This window comes from Schistocerca serialis, chromosome 4 (assembly GCF_023864345.2).
Source record: "Schistocerca serialis cubense isolate TAMUIC-IGC-003099 chromosome 4, iqSchSeri2.2, whole genome shotgun sequence".
NCBI lineage: Eukaryota > Metazoa > Arthropoda > Insecta > Orthoptera > Acrididae > Schistocerca > Schistocerca serialis.
Genome location: NC_064641.1, coordinates 469,300,408 through 469,326,125, shown reverse-complemented (window position 1 = coordinate 469,326,125; position 25,718 = coordinate 469,300,408). Strand labels below are relative to the sequence as shown.

Genomic DNA, 25,718 nt, shown 5'->3' with positions numbered 1-25,718 from the left:
GATGTTTTGCTGGTTAACATTGTTCTTATGTGAAAAACACAATATAAATGTGAAATTAATACTGTAACTAATCGAAAGAAATGTAGCACATGGTCAGGATGTACCAGTAAACCTATCATTATAAAATTACTACAGCAAATTAAATAGAACATATAAATAAAGCACGTTAATTGAATCACCGATATATATTAGCACTAAAATTCAGGCACGAGTTGATTTGTTATAAACAAATTTAGATATGTAATTGTTACCTGTAACATAATTAGTCAGAAAATGTTATATTAACTCGTAACTAAGTTGAAAATAGGTTCACCTTGTTCAGCACTAAGATTGTAAATTTTTAGCAATGTGTATCTCATATTCGGTTTAACTTTTAATTGTGATTTTACATAAAATTGTAATTTTCATTGTAGGTAATTGTTAACAAAAGTATAAATAGAGGTCACGCAAGTGCCTTGGGGCATTCGTTTTTTGGCTAGGGTTGCGAGCAAATGCATTGTAGGCTCACTCGTTTGTTAATTGTTGTGAACACTGTGTCGTTTGATGTCAACTTTGGGTACATGTGATGTAACTGCTACAGTTCACCAGGCTCGGACACCAGAGTCCTGGAAATATATTGGTATTACAACTGCACTGTACTTTGGAATTTATTTGGGAGTCTTCCGCAATCCTTTTCATAGGCTTCACAGCGACGAGACGAATCCAGGAATTTTACAAACCCCGAGAACTTAACAACTTTCACTGTTGGTAGAATTGACGTGAAAACAACAGCACATCGACTGGGCATTTCACTCAAAAGTCAAAACATTTGCAACGCGGAGGTGGGAAAATACAAACATCTCAACATGGTGGAGGAGCTGGGATCAAGTGGAAGACTGCGCAGAGGACGACTTGCAAGAATTCCATGTACAAGAGGCAGGAACCATAATCTTGTACGTCACAGACTGCTCCACGGACATCGCCAGGAGCAAAAGTGAAATTCTGGAATGACATCGCGAATGAATCTGATAAGTACCCATTTTAATTGTTTTTATTTCAGTCGTGGACAGTGTCCTGCAATTTTCTGTTCTTGTTTCATTGTGTGCGTGTGACAATTTCACCTGATAGGCAGGAAAGTGTTTTATCTAGTGTTTAGCCACTTCGATCAAAATGAGCGAAACTCAGTTCAATCAAATAGGCATGACCACGCGGTCAGGCCGTCAATTTCATGCTTCAACTGCAACTGTACACTTAAACAGTGAAGAAAATTCCGCGGGCAGTAGTTGTTCGCCTTTTCATGGTTTTTCAGGAGCAAATCAGCAACTGAATTTAATTGATCAGATATCTCAATTGTTGAATAATAAACTAGAACAATTGGTAACTCAAAATAACCAATTAGATAGCAACATTAAAGAGGTCACGGAAAAGTTGGACCAAAATTTGAAATTATTGAGAGAAGAAATCAACGCAACAAATAACAAAGTACAAATTGTTGCATGTGACATAGAAAGGGTAGAAACCAAAGTTGACTGTTTGGAGGTTTTCACAATCTCCGAATTTAAAGCTGCACAGCAACGAGACGAATCCAGGAATTTTACAACACCCCGAGAACTTAACACCTTTCACTGTTGGTAGAATTGACGTGAAAACAACAGCACATCGACTGGGCATTTCACTCAAAAGTCAAAACATTTGCAACATGGAGATGAGAAAATACAAACATCTCAACTATCAGTGCTATCCAATCAAAGCTCTTTACTAATTGTTGTTAAATCTAAAAGGAACAGATATGACATCTGCTCAGTACCAGTTTCAGTAACTTGAATGCTAAAGTACATTGCTATTTATTAGGCTTGTGAAGGCAACATATTAACAGAATGACCACATACTATAGGTCCTGCACATGTATTAACACTGACAGCACAGCACTTGAAGTAACTGTAGTAGCATCCAAGTGTAACCCCACTACTGCACCCTTACTGATACATGCTGCAATTATCCTTTCTAGAGCAAAAGCGTGAACAGGGAAGGGGTTGGATAGCCACTGGAATAATGTTTCTGAGATTATGAGGAAGATAGTTTTTAACGAGTGAGGCAAGTAGTTCTGTGATCAATAGCAATACACTTATAAGGGAAATAGGCAAATAAAGTAATGTTCATTATGTAAGCCGCAAGAGTACATGAATTAAATTTAACTTTGACAACCACTCATGCCTTTAAGTGATGTGTAATTTCACAATTTAATATGAACAATTTCTTAGTAAAATGACTGTTTGACACTGTGTGATTTATGTAGGAATCAAAGATGCTATAATCTTGCACAGAGATTTGAACATCTCTGATTTATATATAATTTTTGTTGTTATATGGCATGTTAATTCTTCTTACTATTGTTCTCATCAAGATTACCTTGAAACTACTAAAGCCCTATAGATATACTGTACTGAATCAGAAGAGATAAAAGAGGCCATCTCATCTGACTGATAAGTGAGACTCAAAATTAATTATCCTTCTACAATTACAGTCTCATAAATATCTAGAGAATTCCAGGTATCTACATTGATGTGCATTTGAAGCAACGTTGGAGATGCAGTGACTGAACCTGCAATCACACAGCGATTCTTCACAGACCCAAGAACTTGCAGTTAAATAGTGTTAACAGTGTTTTACCAAGATTTCTTCGCTAGAAGTTTAGCTAACATTACACCAGTTGAAAACAACAGTACAAACCAACATCTCATCCAAATAATATTCCAACACAACATAAAACACCACAACAAATAAAATAACAGGTGGCAGCCTATTCATGTCTTTACATGATGGCAGTCAATCATGTATATACAAGAAACATGATTATAGTGTTCACATGGGGGTAAAATTATAAGTTAGCCAGAATATGGCCACATTTGTAATTCTTTAACTTAATATAATTATGAGGTGAAGTGAACTTGAATTCCTGAACAAGAAAACTCCAAATGTAACTGCCACACAGAACAGTTCATCATTCCTGCAAAATGAAATGTGGACTTGAGCTTGAGCTACAAGTTTATGGACTTGATAACATATTGGAAATTCAAACTTCATTATGCAACTGACAAGTGATCAGCTTGTGTGAAAGCTAAGAAACATACAAATACAAATCTAAGTGCACACTAACTTAGCCATGTTGCAGCACCTGTGTCATGACCAAAGAAAGATAACTACTGACATCCGGTATATTCGAACAGTGAAAAATGTACTCATACCAGACAAAGTCACTCCCTGACTGACATGTAACTGGAATTTATAAACACATATACACAGATCTAAAACTTGCGTTGCTAATCAAACACAGTTTGAAAAATTTTGTGTACTGTCCAAACTTCATTAGAAGATATGAAAGTTCATTACTTACACCAAGGCTAGTATTTTGTGTAATGATGCTTGCCATGTTTGCATGTTGTGTATGTGGCTCATCGAAAGCTGATGGAATGTGCACCAAAGCATTAGCATCTGTTTCTTCTCCAAGATGTACAATTGTGTTCAAAAAGTTCTGAGACTTATTTTATTTCTGGCATATAAGCAACATCACTGCAGTGACTATGGCAACAGCTTGAGCTAACAAATGTAATCAATGGATGTCCACTTCACCAGTCACTTGTGGGTAGGTAATGTTAAGCAGTGGATGTGTAGTCATAGTGTGTCATTTTTGAAGAAGAGAAAAGTGTCTGAAAAATTTGTCCTGCACACCTTGACTCCTGAAGGGAAACAACAATGCACCGACACTTGCCGCAACTTGGTCGAAAGGCTAAATGTAGACAATTTTTTCTGCAAAAATTCATTAGATGTGACGAAACTTGGCATGATCAATACCAATCTACCACAAAATTGAAAAGTGCAGAGATTCGCATGTAGGGTCAACATTTTGACGCCACAACCGACATTCAAGTCCGAGTTGAAGAGCATCCCAAAGAAGGACTTTCCTGACAGTTTCGTGTCATGATATAAAGGTTCTGTACATTGTACTCAAGTTGGGGGAGATAACGTACAACATCTGAACCATTAAAGCCACCAACTTCATTTTTCACCATTGTTTATTAATCTAGTCACAAAATTATTTGTGACTGGTGGGGTATGCCTCTTTGTGGTTACATACACATGCCGATATCAAATTTATTAACTAATGATTTGATATTGACTGTTAACGTGTATTCGCCCTACTGAGGTCACTTCCCACATTTCTTGCTTTATTTTGGAATTAAATAAATGCTTGTTAATTTGAAGAGTTAGTTAATCCAGTTTACTATTTCTTGCCGTCATCAATACCTCAACATCTTGTTCTGTAGATCTCTACAGGGGATTTCCTTATGCCCAAGCCATCACTATCATCTCTCTCATCCTATGGTGGGTCTACATGTGCCACGAAGGATCAAGAACATTTGAGAAAGTACATGATTACCCTGCACACCACATACTCAAACATCTTAAAGACAATTGTGCTCATGATAGATTTTCCACCTTTTAGTGGCCTACTTCTTCTCTAAGTAAAGTTTGGTGCATACCTGGATCTGACAAATTTCGGTGCTATACCTAAATCTCCCAGTGTAAATTTAAGAAGCCCGTGTGGGGTTTGCTAGTCCCCCATTGGGCGCCTCCCCAGGTGGCGGATAGGGGAATGCTCTCTAGATATAGAGGGTACCGGGAAAATAAAATACCCGGGGTGGACCAAAACTAGCACGGGCAGGAGAGGCTCGCTCAGCCACGGTGGAGGCAACCCTCCTAGGGGTAGAGTACCCCAAAATCAAGACTCCTGCTCCTCCAGGTTGGGGGTTGTGCAGAGGGCTACCAACCCACTCATGTAAAAGAAAAAAAAAAAAAAAAAAAAAAAAAAACTAAACGGTCAGGATACTCAATGCCAGCCTCGGAAACAGGATAGGATTCACTGGAACAAAAACTGACAAAGCTGCACGGATTTCTCTTTTGGATCATGGAATATTAGAAGCCTGTATCGTCCTGGAACTGCCCAAATACTAGCAAACGAATTAAGAAAATATAGAGTGCAACTGGTAGCTCTCCAAGAAGTAAGATGGCAGGGAATCAATAGATGACTCAGTAAGGGAGTTCAAACATGTTAATAACTGCATATCATACATAACTATTCAGAAGTAGTGGTTAGACATTACATTTCTAAATGCACACGCACCCACAGAAGATAAGGATGACAACACGAAAGAAGAATTCTTCAGCCAACTGGAACAAACATACAACTTATTAAGTAGGCACAATGTGAAAATAGTGTTAGGAGATTTTAATGCCACAGTAGGAAAGGAAGAAATCTACAAGCCAACCATCGGAAATTTTAGCTTACACGAGGAAAGTTTAGAGAATGGGGTTCGACTTATAAACTTTGCAATGACAAATGGCCTCATGATAAGCAGCACACAATTTCAACATAAACGCATTCATTTAGGAACATGGATATCACCGGATGGAAGGGTAGTCAATCAAATAGATCATGTAGCTATCCAGAAACGATTCCAAAACAGCATTAAAGATGTCAGAACCTTTAGGGGAGCGGATTGTGACACAGACGACATGTTAATAATATCAAAAATGAAAGTGAAACTCAAAAGGTAAGTAAATAGAAATAGAGAAGAAATTACAAGATATAACATAGGAAACCTGGCGAAAGTAGATATAAAAGAAAATTTTACAAAAGAAATTAAAAGCAACCTAACAAAACTGAGACTGACCAATGCAGAAACCCAGAATGTCGAAAGCAGATGGAGACACTTGAAGGGCTGTATTCAAGAAGCAGCTTCCAAAATAATAGGTGAAAGAAAATGACCTAATAAAATTTGGTTTAACACAAAGTGTCACGAAAAAGTGCTGGAAAGAAGAAATGCGAGGAATGGATGAATTAAAGAAAGGGACAATATGACATTGATGGAAAGATACTATAAACTCCGCGAAGAAACACAAAGAACCCTAAGACAAGAGAAAAGGGAATACTATAACAACATGATCAGAGAAGCAGAGGGTGATTTCCAACATCACAGGACAAGGCAGATGTATCAAAATACAAAAAAAATCCTTTGGTAAATTCAATAAAAGGGAACAGTTTATAAAGGATCAGTATGGGAAAATGTTGACCAACAAAAGTGACATACAAAACAGATGGAAGACATACTTTTCACAACTTCTCAACTGCAATGACCCACACTCTTACTTTAAATTGGAAGAACCTGATACAACTGATACAGTTACTATCCCATTAGTAAACGAAATACAGCAAGCAATAAAGAAATTAAAGAATAACAAGGCTTGTGGCGAGGACAAGGTATACGCTGCATTATTAAAGAATGGAGGCCTACAACTGGAATTAGAAATACAGGCGTTAATCGAAACAATTTGGGAGATGGAAACCATTCCTGCAGATTGGAAAACTGCAATTGTGTGCACCATATTTAAGAAGAATGATCCACTAGTTTGTGATAACTACAGAGGAATTGCCTTACTGGATATCATTTACAAAATCTTATCAAGCTGTCTATTAAACAGGCTGATACCAATAACAGAAGAACTGATTGGGGACTATGAATGCGGTTTCTGCAGAAACAGATCCACATTAGATCATTTATTCACCCTAAGACAAGTAACAGAGAAGGCGTGGGAATTCAATGTAGTTGTCCACATATTATTCGTAGATTTTAAAACGGCCTATGATAGCATACACCGACATACACTCCTAAATATAATGAAGAAATTTAAAATACCATCAAAATTAATCATATTAGTTAAAATGTGCATTGATGAAACTTTATGTCGCATAAAGATACCGGTAGGAGAAACTGAAGATTTTAAGGTGTACACTGGACTGAGACAAGGGGATGCCATTTCACCTATTTTATTTAACCTTGTCACAGAGAAGATTGATAGAGAATTTTCTAAAACCAGTCCACAAGGGATCCAGCTACAGGATGTGAACATTACAAGACTTGCCTATGCAGATGGTGTCGCACTAATAAGTAGTTCCAAAAGAGAATTAATCAGAATGATGCAAAATTACTACAAAATTGCTGAGAAAACAGGATTACATGTTAATGAAAAAAAGACAGAATACCTACCCATAAGTAAGAAAACCAGAAAAGATGCACCTCTGACTGTAGATGGATTCAATTTCAAGACTGTTGACCACTTCAAGTACCTAGGAAGAATTTTTAGTAATAACAACAGAACAGATATAGAAATAGATGTCCATTTATCAACAGCAAACAAGACACTTTTTAGTTTCATCAAAATTCTAAGAAAAAGATCACTTAGCAGTAACTTCAAAATCCACTTATATCAATCGACCATTATACCTGCGATGTTATATGGATGTGAAACATTAATATTTAGAAAGAATGATGAAGAAGAACTGTTAATTTTCGAAAGAAAAGTACTACGGAAAATTTTTGGACCAAGAGGAGAAGGTTGAATTGGGCAGGCCATATAGCAAGAACGACAGAGAATAGACTACTCAGAAAGGCATTCAGCAGAACAATACAAGGAACGAGAAAGAGGGAGACCCAGAATCAGATGGCGGGATAACATTCGGAAGACACAATGAGGATGAACAGCAGCAGCAACTGGACAAACAGCGCATTGGACAGGCAGAAGTGGAAGAGGCTCATAGAGCAGACGTATGGTTGATAAGGCCCTTGCCAAATGTAAAGTAAAGTAAAGTAAAGTAAAGTAAAGTAAGTTAATCTATAGAGCAACACTTTTTGTAACTGGAACACGTCATCTTATGGGAGGCACAAGTCTTTCAGTATTAATTTTAGGTGAAGCCGTTATGAAATCTATTATTAATGTGAATCAAATAAATCAAAATTATTCGGAACAAATTCTAGGTGGCGAAAAATATTTTACATAACCAAATTTATGCATTGTTGCTAAGCTGCATTGTCATCTGATGAAGAAAACATAAGTGTACGGAATTTTAGACCAATTATAATTGAATTGAAGAGTTCCTACCCAATAGGACACAGCATATCAATAGAAACAAATACCAGGAGTACCGGTATAAAATGAGCATTAAAATACAAATGTGTCGATAGGGAACACTTGTTGTGAACGAGCCTTAATTTTCTTTTTGTTTGGTCGGTATGACATCTGTCAAAGATATTTAGTAAACATCAAGTCATGGAACAAACAACATAATATGTTTTCATTGTGTTAACAATGTCGAATTTTGTACCAGAAAGTGATGATTTGCGGAAATTTTTTGTTTTCATTTGAAAAAAAAGTGCTACAGTGTCGCATCAAATGCTTGTCGAGGCATATGGTGATCATGCTCTATCAAAAGCAACATGCAAAACATGGTTTCAACGGTTCAGAAATAATGATTTTGATGTAAGAAATGAAGAACGTGGAAGACCACCAAATAAGTTTGACGACACCGAATTGCAATCAATATTGGATGAAGATGATACTTTGAGTCAGAAGCAAATGGCAGCAGTGCTAAATGTTGCACAACAAACAATTTCTGACCGTTTGAAAGCTATGGAAAAGATCCAAAAGTGTGGAAAATGGGTGCCACATGAATTGAATGAAAGACAGATGAAAAACCGAAAAACCACTTGTCAAATTTTGCTTCAAAGACATGAAAGAAAATCAATTTTGCATCGAATTGTTACTGGCAATGAAAAATTGATTTATTTTAAGAATCCTAAATGGGGAAAATCATGGGTTAATCCAGGACAACCATCAACATCGACTGCAAAACCGGATCGATTCAGCAAGAAGACAATGCTCTGTGTTTTGTGGGATCAGAAAGGTGTGGTGTATCATGAGCTTCTAAAATCCGGTGAAACTGTGAATACTAATCGCTACAGACAACAAATGATCAATTTGAACTATGCATTGATCGAAAAAAGACCAGAATGGGCCAGAAGACATGACAAAGTATTTTTTTTACACGAGAATGCACCTGCACACAAAGCAAAGCTGGTTCAGGATACAATCAAAACACTTGGCTGGGAGCTGCTACCCCACCTGCTGTATTCACCAGACTTTGCCCCTTCTGACTACCACCTGTTTTCAGCAATGGGACACACATTGGCTGAGGAACACTTCGATTCCTACGAAGAAGTTGAAAATTGGGTGTCTGCTTGGTTTGCTTCAAAAAGACGAACATTTCTATTGGCATGGTGTCCAAAAATTGCCAGAAAGGTGGTCAAAATGTATAGAAAGCAATGGTCAGTACTTTAAATAAAATGTTTTTACTTTTCATTTCAAAATTAGTGTTTGATTTTCGCAAAACATGTTCATTTCATACTGGTACACCTGGTACAACGTATTCCATACAAATACAAATGGTTGGAAAGAGCTATTATTAGTGGTGATACATACCAAAAGTTACAAAATAACAATGTAAAGTTACAGATATTGTGTGTGTGTGTGTGTGTGTGTGTGTGTGTGTGTGTGTGTGTGTGTGTCATGGGGAGAGGATTTTTATTTTGTACGTGGTGTAATGGTACTTTGACTTCCGCACCTCCGCCAATACAAAGATATAATTTACGATCGCGCACGCAGAAGAGCGCTGCGCCAGCGACTGATTTTTATAAATAATTTTGTTCGTCTTTTTAGTTTTGTGTAGGTTTTTGTTTTTAACAACTAATTGATTAGACTCTCTCTCTTGTCTTCATACAAAAGACGTGTATTTTTCGGCGATGTGTTGAATGTGCATTTGGGTGGAAATTAAAATTACATTACAAAGCGAGGTTGTTTCAATAGTGATTCGAGGTGGTTATCATCAAATTTTTAAACTGATCATGACAGTGGCAACTTGAAGTTCTCAACAGACGGAGAAAAGTGAAAGACGGGTCGTCCTACAAGAGAAATTACGAGGACAGCTATGAAGACTACATTGTAATTAATAATGCGTATCTAACAAGATTATAAGGTAAATTTCAATTAGTTTATGATGCTATTTCCGTACAGTCGCTTTTTGTAGTGTTGCCGACCTGGTCTGCCATGCACGGTCAAATTACAGCACGATCTCAATCAATCAATAATACGAAGTCCGCCTTATCCGTAACTGAAACCACCAAGATTCCAAACCCAATCAGATTTTCTATTTTATATTTTTCATGGCAGAACCCCGAGGAGAAGGGTACACTATAGTGGTCAGCAAAATGGGATGGCAATTGTAGTGACTTATCGAAAGGAAATACCTGCTTTGGTGCACAAATACAGTATGTGGTCAAGAATATCAAATGCACCTATTAGTCGACATCAGTATAGGTTGTGTCCACCCTTCATATTCATGACAAATTGAACTCTGCTGGGGACACTTAATAACCTATGTGAATGTCTGGAAGAATGGCAACTGTTTCTTCCTCAAGAGCCAAAACCAGAGAAAGTAATGATGTTGGATGCTGGGGTGAAATCAACATTCTGTCTCATCCTAAATGTCTTTCACTGGTTTCCAATTGGAACTCTGGGCGAGCCATTCCATTTCAGTGATGTTACTGTCCACAGACCATTGCCCAAAAGATGGTGCTTTATGGCTGGGTGCCCTTTTATTGTTTGTCAGTCTGGCACCCTTACCAGATAGATCTGACACAGGAAATAGAGAAGATCCACAGAGGAATAGCATCACAGATTATTCTCCACAGTGTGAAAATGGACAGATATGATCATCAGACTCCAGTGGTAGACTACAAGAGAGGTGTGCTTTACTGACAAAATTTTGAGAACAGTTTTTCCTAGAAAAGTCAACTAACACACTGTTTTATATGTATTTCCCAAAAAGACCTTGAGAGTAAAATTAGAGAGTTCCAAGATCAGACAGAGGCTTGCTTACAATCATTCTTTCTGTGCACAATCTGCAACTAGAACAGGGAAGTGAGAATAGGAGTGACAGTAACATGTTCCACCATGTACCATAAGCTAGCTCTTAGTGTATAGATGTACATCCAAATGTAGACAAAGGTAAAGTCACGAGTGTCGCAGGAAAAGTGTGATACAACTATTCTTTACAGAAGAAATACAGTAATAATGGGATATTGCTCAATTAAGTCATGTCAGGTACGTACCTAGGCATTGTGAAATAACATGAACTGGAATGAAATCACAAGGTCTCTTGTAGCGAAAATAAATTGTGTATTACAGTTTATTGAGAGCATCCTGGGAAATTTTTGTACAATAATAAAGGATTGTACTGAAAGCTTGTCTCATCAATTCTTAATTGTCAGGAATTCTGAAACAGTTCAATTAAAAGAAGACCTCAAAGCAATTCACAGGCATGCTGCTATATTTATTATCGATTTGATCATGGGTGTTACAGAAATGCTCCATGATCTTAGATGTAAATTCTTGGAGGCAAGAAGATGATACTCATGAGGAAGTGAAGGGGAGGCATGTTTATAGCGATAAAAAGTGCAATAGTATCGAAGGAAATTGATGGAGATCCGAAATGTGAAATAATTTGGGTGAAGGTCACGGTTAAAGCAGACTCAAACATGGTAATTGGATGTATCTATAGGCCCCTTGGCTCAGCAGCTGTTGTGGCAGAACACCAGAAGGAAAATTTGGAAAATATTTCGAGTAGATTTCCCAACTATGTTATAGTTTTGGGTGGAGATTTTAATTTACCAGGTATAGACAGGAGGACTCAAACATTTGTAATGGGTGGCAGGGACAAAGAACCCAGTGAAATTTTTTTAAGTGCATTATCTGAAAACTACCTTGAGCAGTTAAACAGACAACCGACTCATGGCGATACCATATTAGACCTTCTGGTGACAAACAGACCCAAACTATTTGAAACAGTTATCGCAGAACAGGGAATCAGCAATCGTAAAGCGGTTACAGCATCAGTGATTTCAGCCGTAAACAGAAGTATTAAAAAATGTAGGAAGATTTTTCCGTTTAGCAAAAGTGACAAAAAGTAGATTTCAGAGTACCTGACAGCTCAACACAAAAGTTTTATCTCAAGTACAAATAGTGTTGAGGATCAGTGGACAAAGTTCAAAATCATCGTACAATACGCATTAGATGAGGATGTGCCAAGCAAGATCATAAGAGGTGGAAAACAGCCACCGTGGTACAACAACCGAGTTAGAAAACTGCTACAGAAGCAAAGGGAACTTCACAGCAAACATAAACATAGCCAAAGCCTTGCAAACAAACAAAAATTACATGAAGCGAAATGTAGTGTGAGGAGGGCTATGCGAGAGGCATTCAACGAATTTGAAAGTAAAGTTCTATGTACTGACTTGGCAGAAAATCCTAAGAAATTTTGGTCTTATGTCGAGGCGGTAGGTGGACCGAAACAAAATGTCCAGACACACTGTGACCAAAATGGTACTGAAACAGAGGATGACAGACTAAAGTCCGAAATACTAAATGTCTTTTTCCAAAGCTGTTTCACAGAGGAAGACTGCACTGTAGTTCCTTCTCTAGACCATTTTGTCGCACAGGTGACAAAATGGTAGATATTGAAATAGATGACAGAGAGATAGAAAAACAATTAAAATCACTCAAAAGAGGAAAGGCCGCTGGACCTGATGGGATACCAGTTCGATTTTACACAGACTACGCGAAGGAACTTGCCTCCACCTTCTTGCAGCGGTGTACCATAGGACTCTAGAAGAGCATAGCATTCCAAAAGATTGAAGAAGGGCACAGGTCATCCCCGTTTTCAAGAAGGGATGTTGAACAGATGTGCAGAACTATAGTCCTATATCTCTAATGCCGATCAGAGAATTTTGGAACACGTATCATGTTCGAGTATAATGACTTTTCTGAAGACTAGAAATCTACTTTGTAGGAATCAGCATGGGTTTCGAAAAAGACGATCGTGTGAAACCCAGCTCGCGCTATTTGTCCACTGGGCTCAGAGGGCCACAGACACGGGTTGCAAAAAGGTAGATGCCGTGTTTCTTGAGTTCCACAAGGTGTTTGATACAGTTCCCCACAGTCATTTAATGAACAAATTAAGAGCATATGGACTATCAGACCAACTATGCGATTGGATTGAAGAGTTCCTAGATAACAGAATGCAGCATGTCATTCTCAATGGAGTGAAGTCTTCCGAAGTAAGAGTGATTTCAGGTGTGCCACAGGGGAATGTCGTAGGACCGTTGCTATTCATAATATATGTAAATGATGATGTGGATAACATCAGAAGTTCACTGAGGCATTTTGCGGATGATGCTGTAGTATATCAAGAGGTTGTAACAATGGAAAATTGTACTGAAATGCAGGAGGATCTGCAACGAATTGACGCATGGTGCAGGGAATGGCAATTGAATCTCAATGTAGACAAGTGTAATGTGCTGCAAATACATAGAAAGAAAGATCCCACATCATTTAGCTACATTATATCAGGTCAGCAACTGGAAGCAGTTAATTCCATAAATTATCTGGGAGTAGCATTAGGAGTGATTTAAAATGGAATGACCATATAAAATTAATCATCGGTAAAGCAGATGCCAGGCAGATTCATTGGAAGAATCCTAAGGAAATGCAGTCTGAAAACAAAGGAAGTAGGTTACAGTACACTTGTTCACCCCCTGCTTGAATACTGCTCACTGGTGTGGGATCAGTACCAGATAGGGTTGATAGAAGAGACAGGAAAGATCCAACGGAGAGCAGAGCGCTTCGTTACAGGATAATTTAGTAATCGCAAAAGCATTACAAGGATGATAGATAAACTCCAGTGGAAGACTTTGCAGGAGAGATGCTCAGTAGCTTGGTATGGGCTTTTGTTGAAGTTTCGAGAACATACCTTCACCGAGGAGTCAAGTAGTATATTGCTCCCTCATACATATACCTCACAAAGAGACCATGAGGATAAAATCAGAGTGATTAGAGCCCACACAGAGGCATACCGACAATCTTTCTTTCCATGAACCATACGAGACTGCAATAGAAGGGAGAACCGATAGAGGTACTCACGGTACCCTCCGCCACACACCATCAGGTGGCTTGCGGAGTATGGATGTAGATGTAGATGTAGAAACTTAGAAAGCCAGTGTTTGTGACAAACCATAAAAAAATTCTGCTGCCTCAAATTTCATCTTGTGCAAAGACGAAGAAATTAGGGCTTATAAAGAGATGCACAGGAATGACTATCAATGGTTCAAAGTAACATCTGCTATGTATTGGACAGTGGCTTGCAGAGGCACAAATGCACAATTATGCATGTAGCTATCTTTTCATTTACTATGACTTGCTATTCTCAACATAGTGGGATATCACTCATAAAAATGTTTGAAACTTTCAGGTCTTGTCTAGAGCAAATTTTAAACATATGTGTGCACTATCATGTAGTCTATCAGTTAAAATTATTTAAACTGTTGACTGTCAAGATTACACAATGATTCTTGTGGATAATAGGTGCAGTCTGAATAATGTTTTCTATCCCATTTTGCACAGGGAGTGATCTTACAGCATTTTTAACTACAGTTCAGGACCACCACTTATTTTGCTGGATCCACTGGATAATTTTGTTAATGGGCAAGATAATGTGTAGCATGTACTCTGTAATATATTTATTAGTGCTGAAGGTGTTATATGCTGACACTGGATTAATGAATGTGATACTGCCTTTTTCAAGTTTATTCTTGAAATGCTGTATTACCCTATGAGCAACTTTCAAACTGCTTATTCATAAGCCTCTGAGTGATGTTTGAAAATAAAGTTAAGGATCACTCTTTCCATTCATCTGTCTACAAGGAAGTGCAACAAAATTAGATGGAAAATTTACAACCTGACAGCTGCTTACCTGGCATCAATAAGATTAAAACTTTAGGTTTTGAACCACGACTTTAGTATGTTAAATTGTGAGACTGTTAACAAATTTGAAGACTCCCTCTTTGGTTGCAAGCATAAAATTTTGCATGATTTTATTAATGGAAACTCATTAAATATGAATGAGATATCATTTTATTATTTGCTGAAAATAGCTGCTTTAGTCTAAATGTACTTACGTCTGACTGTAATGGTGCATCATGCAACCATATGGCTGCCACTCCTGGTTACCCTTAAATCTACCATCAGAAAGAAGCCACTTGCAGGAATCAATTCCTAAAACAAAGAGAAAGAGAGCTGTCATCATTTTCAAAAATGAAGTACAGTATTATTTTCTAGTTCGAGGCACAGTGATACAAAAACAACTAACAAAATTATGTATGTCAAAAAGTAGGGTGGGGGGGTGACTGTAGACACAGTGAACAAAATGTACACTAGAGTTATTAACAAATTCACAAAGAAAAAGAAATGAACTTTAATCAAGCAAAAGACCATGCTGACTTTAGTTGTGAATATGGGGCAACTAACTAGTTGTAGAACAGACCAGTTAGGATGAATTGGGTCTTGAGTTATGCACTTTGAGAAAGTTTTCACTAAAATCTGTACTGAAGGCCACTGAGAACATGTTACCATCATAATCAGCTATTTGTCATCTACAGCTGGATAAGAGCCTTGATTCCTTTCCCAAGCTTTACAGTCTTCAACAATATGCACTGATGTCTTTTAATATCATCTACTCAGCTTCCATAATGTTGCCACTTGGTCTTTCTGTACGGATAGATCCAGCAGACAACACAGGCACAGGTCAAACTAGTCTACAAGTAGGGTAGCAGAAGCGATCCACAAAACTACTGCTCAATATGCTTAACATAAATTTGCTGTAGAATCCTAGAACATATTCTGAGCTCAAACATAATAAAATAACTTGAAAAGAATGACCACCTCAATGCTGCAGGAATTTCGAAAACACCAATCTTGTGAAACTCAACTTTCATTTTTCTCACACGATATACTGAAAGCTTCAGATCAAGGCAACCAGGCAGAAGCAATATTTCTTGATTTCCAAAAGGCATTTGACTCAGCACCATACCTACGCTTATTGTCAAAAGTATGATCGTTTGGGATATCAAATGAAATTTGTCACTGGATTGAGGGCTTTTTGGTACAGAGGACACAGTATATTACCTTGGATGTATAGTCATCGTCAAATGTAGAAGTAAATCCGGGCGTGCCTCAGGGAACTGTGTGGGGACCCTTGCTGTTCATGTTGTTTATTAATGACCTTGCTGACAATATTAGCAGTAAAAAAATCAGGGTTGTTTTTTTTTTTTTTTTTTTTTTTTTTGAGTTATCTGTAAGAAGAGGCATAAATATTTGATCAGATCTTCGGTAAGATTTCAAAGTGGTGAAGAGATTAGCAACTTGCTCTAAATGTTCGGAAATGTAAGATTTTGCACTTCACAAAACAAAAAAGTAGTATCCTATGATTCTCATATCAATGAGTCTCTGTTGTAATCGGTCAACTCATATAAATATCTGGATGCAACACTTTGTAGGGATATAAAATGGAATGATCACATAGGAAAATGGAATGATCACATAGGTTCAGTCATGGGTGAAGCAGGTGGAAGACTCTGTTTATTGGTAGAATACTAGAGAAGTGCAATCAGTTTACATAAGAGATTGCTTACAAATCACTCATGCGACAGGTTCTCAATATTTCTCAAGTGTGTGGGACCCGTACCAGATATGACTAAAAGGGGCATTTAAAATATACAGAGAAGGGCAGCACGAATGATCACAGGTTTGTTTAATCCATGGGATAGTGTCACAGAGATACTGAAGGAACTGAACTGGAAGACACTTGAAGACAGACGTTCTCAGGATAGTTTATATCTATTAATAAAGTTTCTAGAAATGGCTTTAAATGGCTACCCTAGGAATAGAATACAAACTGCTAGGAATCACTCACGTATGGAACACAAGGATAAGATTAGAATAATTACTGCGCCACACACACACACACACACACACACACACACACACACACACACACACACACACACACACAATCATTCTTCCCACACGCCATGTGTTAACGGAACAGGAAGAAACCCTAATAACTGGTAGTATGGGATATTCCCTCTGTCATGCACCTCATGGTGGTTTGTGGAGTGTAGATGTAGAGGTAGGTCATCCGTTCATCTGGCTACATGTCCTGTCAACCATCACTCCATGTTCATCACAGCCATTACATCTGCCATTTCAGTTCATTTTTTATCCATTTACTTACATCCCAGGGTTCCCTAATAATTCATTACAAACATCTCTACACTGGGTACTGAGCAATTGTTGGTTTCTGAATATTTTTCATATTAATAATCCATGTCTCACTATCTTAAAGTCCAAAACGGTAATACACACTAAATGTAAACATTCCATTTCAGGAACACCCAGAACTTCATTTTCTTTCTATTTTGTTATTCATACTGATGTCTGGTTTAAATTGGTCCGATAGATTAATAGTGTCAATGTATTTGAAAATTGTAGGAGAAACCGGTAAAAGACCATTTGAGTGAAATAATGATGATATATAATAGCAATGTAAGTGAATTTATGAATGATAAAAATTGAAGATTCATATTTTACAACTATTGATAAGAATGCCAATCGAAATTATTGAGGAACTACTGAACTCCAACATGAAACAAAAGAGATCGTAACTATGTTTTGACACTAGTTAGTTATAATCATAAAATTATCACACTATCCATGTGTGGCAGAAGCATAGATCAACATACTAAGAAACAAGACATGATGTAGCTAATGAAAAAATAAAAAATGAAATCACAAGATTGTGTTACATGACATCAAGAGTCTAGTTAGTCGGTGAGGAGAGGGGGGGGGGGGGGGGCGGGGAAGCTTAAATAACAATGCAATGGATAGCTTGCAGCAATAAGTAGTTAAAAATGTTGCATTCAATGTCCTGACCATCACGAAACCTGCTAAATGAAGTATGTAATGAGATCTGTTAATAGCATGCATACAGAATCAAGCAACCAAGTCTTTACATATCTTAAGGGTAGTTATATAGAATTACATATTGCTAAAGGAATCATGAGACTAAATAGTGAAATTAATCATTACAGAGAAGCAGATCCAGACAACATTATTTTTCTAATCCAATATTTGGAGGGCAATCCATGTACTTTCACTGCAGCAATCTGACTCGGTTTTTCGGGTGGACTGAAAGGACATGAATGGTAATGGGCATGGAGTCAGTTTTATTAACAGACTGGAGTTAGTGCAAGAGGAACTGCAGGATTTTCACGGTCCAAGAGACACCAATGGATATCCTTAGTGTGTGCTGCAATGAACGAAACTATGTTTTATAATATGAGTTACCTGAAACAAACTGTGTTTAAATCAAAGAACACTGTACAATAGGGACCATCCAAATGAAGCAGTGCAGCTTTTAAGACACTGTCCTAATATTTGGGAGGATGGAATTCCTCTGTCCGGCAAGCCTGATTTAGATTTTCCTTATCACTTCAGGTAAATGTCAGTATGGTTGCTTTGTCAAGGCCACAACTGACCACCTGTCACATCCTCATAAAGCATAATTATGTATTCTGTGTGTAAGTATATTTTTAGATGTTGGTTTTCACTGTATTACCGTGACAATTCCTGTATCATCATAAGATGATCCTTGGATGAATAAAATTAAATAAATAAACCTATAATTGGAAGCTAAGCACCAATACTGAAATCAAGATTCCAAGCATAATGACTACAAATATGGGTATTAAAAAAAATTGAAACAGACCATGATTTTTCACTTCTACAGCTTGTGTACTTTGAAATTGCAACATTTCTATGTATTGCGTTTATTGGTGGCTGCACTGTCATTCCACTCTGCTGGCAGCAATATTTTGAATTTACACACAGTAAAATTAAAGTGACAAGAACAACAGTAAGTAGGTGTCCACTTCAACTACACAGAATTACTTACTGAAAGTTCTAACACACACAGTCAGTCAATCTCTTTGTGACAGTAGGCATCGCTATAGTCCTTCAGTGGTAGAGCAATTGTTCTCCTGGAACTCATCACTAATTACGAGTGATGGCTGTATCATTGTGACCTAATGGGAAACAATGAGAAAAACACCAAGTTTTCTAACATCAAAATATGTGAAAGCCATTTCTTTTGCAGAGACGATATTGGTGACTACTTGTCAATTGTAAGGGATTTACTATTCTTCTACTATTATTACAAGAGCATACTACATAGGCCTACGCACTGTCCAGTCACATTTATGTGACCACCTGTCAATAAGCCTGGAAAATCACCTTTCGCAGTGCAAGAAGAGAGTCATGGAGATGAAGAGCTATGCCAACTCCAATGCCATTCCCGGCTGCACTAGTTTTCATGGGTGAGCACCCATGGTGCTAACAGTCTCACCGAGATGATACCGCAGTGTCTTGATTAGGTTTAAATCCGGGGAATTTGGTGGCCAGGGGAGCACGGTAAATTCACCCTGGTGCTCTTCGAACCACACACATGCGCTGTGTGCGGTGTAGCACATTGTGTTGTCCAGCTGGTAGATGCCATCATGCTAGGGAAGAACAAACTGCGTGTAGAGATGGACATGATCCCCAAAGATAGACACGTACTTGTGTTGATGCCTTGTGCCTTCCAGAATGACAAGGTCTCCCAGGGAATGCCACAAAAACATTCCCCAGACAATAACACTACCTCTTTGTTTGCTTTCAGATGTTTCATGTCATAGAGATCAAAGGCCACCTGTCCAGTGGAGCATAAAGCATGATTCATGTGAAATGGCCACCTGTTGCCACTCAATGGATGTCCAGTTGCAGTACTGGCATGCAAATTCCAGTCTTTGTGGCTAATGAACAGTAATCATTATGGGTGCATGAACCAGGCACCTGCTGCAGAGGCCCATATGCAGCAACATCTGCTAAATGGTTGTTGAAGGGACGCTGTTGATAGCCTCTTGGTTCATCTGGTGGTCAGTTGCTCAGAAGTTGCCCTTCTATTCACCCATACACATTTCCTGACCCAGAGTTCACCCACGTCAACTATGGCCTGTGGTGCACTACCACTGCCTTGACACCAGTTTTGGACAGTGCCATTTTGCCATACATGGTATACTATAACTACAGTGGCACACGAACAGTTTACAAACTTAACCATTTTGAAAATGCTCCCACCCTTGGGCTGAAACCCAATGATCAGGCCCTTTTGGATGTCAAATAAATTAGTCCATTTCTGCATTATAACAATGACAGCTCTATAATCCACATCCCCCCCCCCCCCACACACACACACAAAAACACACACTCACTTTGTATACCCTCCACTGCTAGTGCTGCTACCTACTGTCTGTGACTGGTTATTGCACATTGACATAGGGCATAGGCAGTGGCCATATTAATCTGATTGGACCATGTACAATTTTGCAAGAATACGGAACCTTTTGCTACGTAGTGATCAGAACTTCAGTGTGATAACTTCATGACAGCGCATTGTTCCACATCATTAATCAAGTCATTACATATTGATATGGGGAATTATATTGTTGATTATGTAATAGCAAAGTAGGGGTACAGGAACGAAATAAAATATTTTTTTCGCAATTAACCTGGTGCTAATAATGTAGTTACTATACACTTGTTGCGGCAAAGTGCAACATCAGATTTGAGAAACACTAGCTGAAATAGCCAAAGAAATGGACTATATATAAATCGGAGGAAGCAGACGTTATGCGGGAATTCAAGCGTGTAACAATGAAATTACACAGAGAAGAAAATGGTGGAGGTGCTATCAAGTCAAATATAGAAAATGCAGCCACATGTGTTAGGAATAAGGAAGCCTTTCGTGATCTCAAAAAACACACAAATTCACTGAAAAAAAGGAACAGACTACAAAAATAAGGAACACGAGGAAGTTTATTCCAAAATTAAATTGTTGCAGCACAGACAGAGAACCAAGAATAACACAGTGAGATATATAAAATGGGAACTGCTGTTTGACATAGAAGATGTTAGTGATAGATGGAAGGAGTCTGCTGAAGATCTGTACAGTGATGCTGAAATTTGAAGTTTATATGAATATACTGAAGATGAAAAGCTGACTGATTAAACCAAAAAGGGACCATTAATAACAAATCAAAGCAACGGGTATACATGGCTTCCTGTAGTAGTGCCAAAATCACTAGTAAATAGTTCACTGTGGTATCTAAATGTTATGAAGAGGGTGTCATACCACTTGACTTCACAAAAAGTGTAACTATTACATTATGCAAGATGGCAAATGTAAAGCATGTCACAAATTATACAACAAAAGCCCTTCTGTCATGTTGATCAAAAATATCACTGTTAACTGTTAAAAGAGAGGATTGAAAAGAAAAGAGATTGTAGCTTAGCCAATGATCAATTTGGCTTCAAATCACAGAAAGGAACAAGGGAAGCAATTTTGGTACTACATCGAATTTTAGAACAAAGATTAGAAGTAAACAGAAAAATGTACAAAGCATCTGTTGATCTAGAAAAGACATTTGATGTGATTGGTTGAAAGCTATTATTTAAAGGAATGTGCAATACGGGACTTTGCTGGAAGGGCAGGAGACTAATTCTGAGTATACACTAAAGTCAAGGTACTGAATTGTATCTTAATGGTAGCAAGAAAAAGCGAAAATCAGAAGAAGAGTTAAACAGGAGTGCTCTCTATCACCTTATTTATTTAGTATGTTTATCAAGAAGGTAATAATAAGAGTGAAAGAAAAGATGACTGGAATAAAAATTAACTGTATGCATATTCACTGCATCAGATTTGCCAATGACATTGCAGTTACAACAGATTCATGGAAGGAACACACAGAATGATTAGGGTCTTAAGCCAAGAGATAAGAAACTAAGAATAATTCCTATGAAAATAAAAGTCATGGTTACAGACAAGAAAAGAGGTTGAATAAGACTGACATAAGAATAGGTAGTGAACAACTTGAGGTCGTCACCAATTTTCACTGCCTCAGTGGCAATGTGGAGGAAAACAATTGATGTCCCAAGAAAAGAATAGCACTAGCCAAGAGCGCTTTCCAAAATAAGAACCTTCTGGCGTACAAGCACATCAGTTTTCAGATCAAGAAAAGATTGATAAAGATCGTTGCTCACTGTTCAGGGTATCCTGACATACAGATGTGAACCTGGACACTAGCAAAACAGGTGAAAACTCGTCTCAAAGTTGAGGAAAGTTGGTCCTGAAGGAGAATTACGAGAACTTACTGGACTGACAGAAAAACAAATGAAATAACTACTGAAATCTATAGTCCAATGCAAACCAAAACTAACTGGACACTTAACTTGACACTGTATGCCTTTTTTTTTTTCTAGGCAAGATCACATGGAAGAAAACAAGAAGACTTTTTACAGAATATGATTAGGGAGATATTCTTCCTACATTACATGGAGATGAAAAGGGCTGCTGAAGAGAAGAAGTTGGAGCTGCAGATACACAGCTTAGCCTTTTAGAAGAAGAAGAAAAAATTTCTAACAATGTTCAATACAGTCGGCATACTATAATTACCTTACAACCCATCTCACTCCATTGTCAATTTCTGTTATGTGAAGTTAAGGCTCTGATGTGTTTATCTGAAGCAGTATTAATAAAATGGGAAGGAATTTGGTGTGGCCCGACAGTGAATAATCTCATTAAATATTGATGGACTGCTTGTATAATGTAGAAACTCAATATTCTCAATAAGATCACATTATACAATGGAGCTTCTAGAAACATTTTAACCACCTCACTGCCTCCCAAGTCAGATAATGTATTGTCAATATGCAAAATGGCAATTTTTCAGATTACAAAACAACTGCATTATATAGATCACAAGTTTCTTTTTAAAATTTGTTAATATCACATAAAAGTACTTTTTACTAATGTTTGGCTCTTTGAATATATGTTTCGCAGGAATGGTCAGTTCTGACACACATGTAGGAACCATAATGAGATGTTTGAAATAATTATAACAAGGTAAGTATACAACACATTCAAAGAGAAGGAAATTAACAAAATTATAATTGTCTGTATTAAGCTATAAATATGTTAATATGCACAGAGCACACTGATGTACTATAATCACCATCATCATCTTGGACAGTTTCCAGCCTGTGGCTGGGTCTGTATGGAACATAGGCCTCTCCATCTTCACCTTGGTCCAGTCTTCTCCTTTCTTCTGGATGCATTACTCTACTCCTTTCAGCCATCTGTCTCTCGGTCTTCCTCTTGGTCTCTTTCCTTCCAGTTTCATCTCGTGTATCCTCCCGGGTATCCTCTTCTCCTCCACTCTCTTAACGTGCCCAAACCATCTCAGCCTCGATTTCTCTACCTCTTCCTGTAATGGTTCCACCTTCACTAACCCTCTGATCCTATCATTTCTTAACCTGTCTATCTTTGTCACTCCAATACTGTTTCTCAAGAATTTCATCTCACAAGCTTGTTCTTTGCTTTTCTCGCTTACTTTCATACCCCAGGTTTCTAATGCAAACGTAAGGATCGGGACATAGTATGACTGGTATATAACCTTTTTACTGATGTACTATAATCACAGTATTATATTCATGATTACCATTAGACTTTTTATTTTTTGTGTGACTTCCGTAGTGCATACCACTAACAGATTGCTCCCTCAGTAAAAAATTCACTTGCCACAACAAAGTGTACACCAGACTACCTCTAATTCTTCTAAAACTATAAAAAAAAGGTATCAAGAACCTAATAAATTAATGTAAGACAGAAAGGTCTGAATTGTGTGAGATTGCACACTTTCTCCATTTATTCCAATAAAAAAATCTTCTTAGGTGATCAGATGAGTGGTGGCATCAACTTGTCACAATGTTTCGTACCTATCATCTTCAGGTGACATATTGGGACACACTGTTCTGCATATCCATATAGCCACTGAACTTCTGACCTCTTCTGTGGGTAGACCAATCACGTGCCTTTGGAAGAGGCTACCACATTGGTGGTGGAGGAATGCTGCACAGCGCTAGTGCTGTCATCGAACCACAGTGCTTATCCACTCTGTCTATGGATACAGCATCCTTTAGAAGGGAGTGTTCCTGTTTTATTTTCTCAACTGCTGGATCTCACTCTGTGCCAAGTTGAAGACCACTGTGCTAGTTTATTAGGTTGTTGCGCAGACATATTTCTACTGCCTCTCTGATACTCAAGACCTAGAACCCATTGGTGGTGCATAGTTTCTTCGTTGTTCAAAATCAAAGGTGAGTTCCTCATTGCTGCTTTGCTCTGCAAACATGGACTTGTTGTCTGCCCTAATCAAACATTTCTGTAGTGTTCTGTACGGCAGTGAGAGGTGCATTACTGTGTCTGTCCAATATACTGCATCCCACATTCGTACACAATATTATAAATTCACAGCGTCTGCAGTTCCAGCCAGTCTTTGGTTGAGCCAAGAATGTCCTTTTTACATGTTGCATGGAAAAGGGTCTTTATTTCAGGCCTCTTCATTCTTCTCGCAACCTCGGCTGTAGGCCTACATATGGCAGGAAAGCCACACGTTTTGTGTCTCCTTTTTGTTTGTCATGGTTCCTCCTGCCAGTCCATGACATCTTATTTGCACCTCATTGTATCCATTTTTGCACAAAGTTTCCCACACATGCTATAACTCCTACAGCAAGCTCTTCCTAGTGCAAGTAGAACTGGCTCCAAATACGAAGGTTGTCTTGCACCAGATGGTGGTAGCAACTCCAAGCATTAAGGGCGTAGACCAGGGAATGGTGGCACTATGAAAGATTCGTAATAAAAACATTCACAAAAAATGAAATTAAAATATATTGCTAAAACACTATGTACTATAGTAGAAAAAAAAATGCTGACTCATAAGTTACAAAAATTGCATGTCATATTTCACGAGTTATAGCTCCTGCCAACATGCAAAACGTTTTTTTAAAAACAAGTGTATAATAGTTAAACTTTTTTTTGTTAATACTGAAACTAAACAAACCTTTAACTGGCAATGCCACCATCAAACAGTTGGCCTTTCTATCAGCAATGTCAAAGCACACTCATTTTGATGAAGTTATATAGATTAACTGGCTTTCAATTACCAAACGAAATGTTTTTTGCACAATTTGGATTACTTTTTGAACCTTTTCTATCCATGAAAATGCATTTGTTTGTCATTTTTAAGCATTTGTGTTTTACTTCACACAGAAAACAAGTGAAATGACAAGCTAAGCACACGCAAGACAAGTACATGGTTTCAGAATATTTACCATAAACAAATCACACTATGAAGAGAATAGCAGTTTACTTGATACTACTGTCTTCTATGATACTATCTGAAATTAAAAGGCCCTTATTCCATAGTTAACTACACTCCTGGAAATTGAAATAAGAACACCGTGAATTCATTGTCCCAGGAAGGGGAAACTTTATTGACACATTCCTGGGGTCAGATACATCACATGATCACACTGACAGAACCACAGGCACATAGACACAGGCAACAGAACATGCACAATGTCGGCACTAGTACAGTGTATATCCACCTTTCGCAGCAATGCAGGCTGCTATTCTCCCATGGAGACGATCGTAGAGATGCTGGATGTAGTCCTGCGGAACGGCTTGCCATGCCATTTCCACCTGGCGCCTGAGTTGGACCAGCGTTCGTGCTGGACGTGCAGACCGCGTGAGACGACGCTTCATCCAGTCCCAAACATGCTCAATGGGGGACAGATCCGGAGATCTTGCTGGCCAGGGTAGTTGACTTACACCTTCTAGAGCACGTTGGGTGGCACGGGATACATGCGGACGTGCATTGTCCTGTTGGAACAGCAAGTTTCCTTGCCGGTCTAGGAATGGTAGAACGATGGGTTCGATGACGGTTTGGATGTACCGTGCACTATTC

The 25,718-nt window shown here is 38.1% G+C and overlaps 1 protein-coding gene across 2 annotated transcripts in view; it reads right to left on the bottom strand.

Annotated features, from left to right (window-relative positions):
- The window catches only part of LOC126475117 (N-acetylneuraminate 9-O-acetyltransferase), a 243,231-nt gene that overhangs the window by 192,414 nt on the left and 25,099 nt on the right, over positions 1–25,718 (bottom strand). For both annotated transcript variants that reach the window (XM_050102705.1, XM_050102704.1), the window contains one exon: positions 14,943–15,039. In XM_050102705.1, coding sequence (XP_049958662.1) covers positions 14,943–15,039 — 97 coding nt within the window. The remainder of the gene's footprint in view (positions 1–14,942; positions 15,040–25,718) is intronic.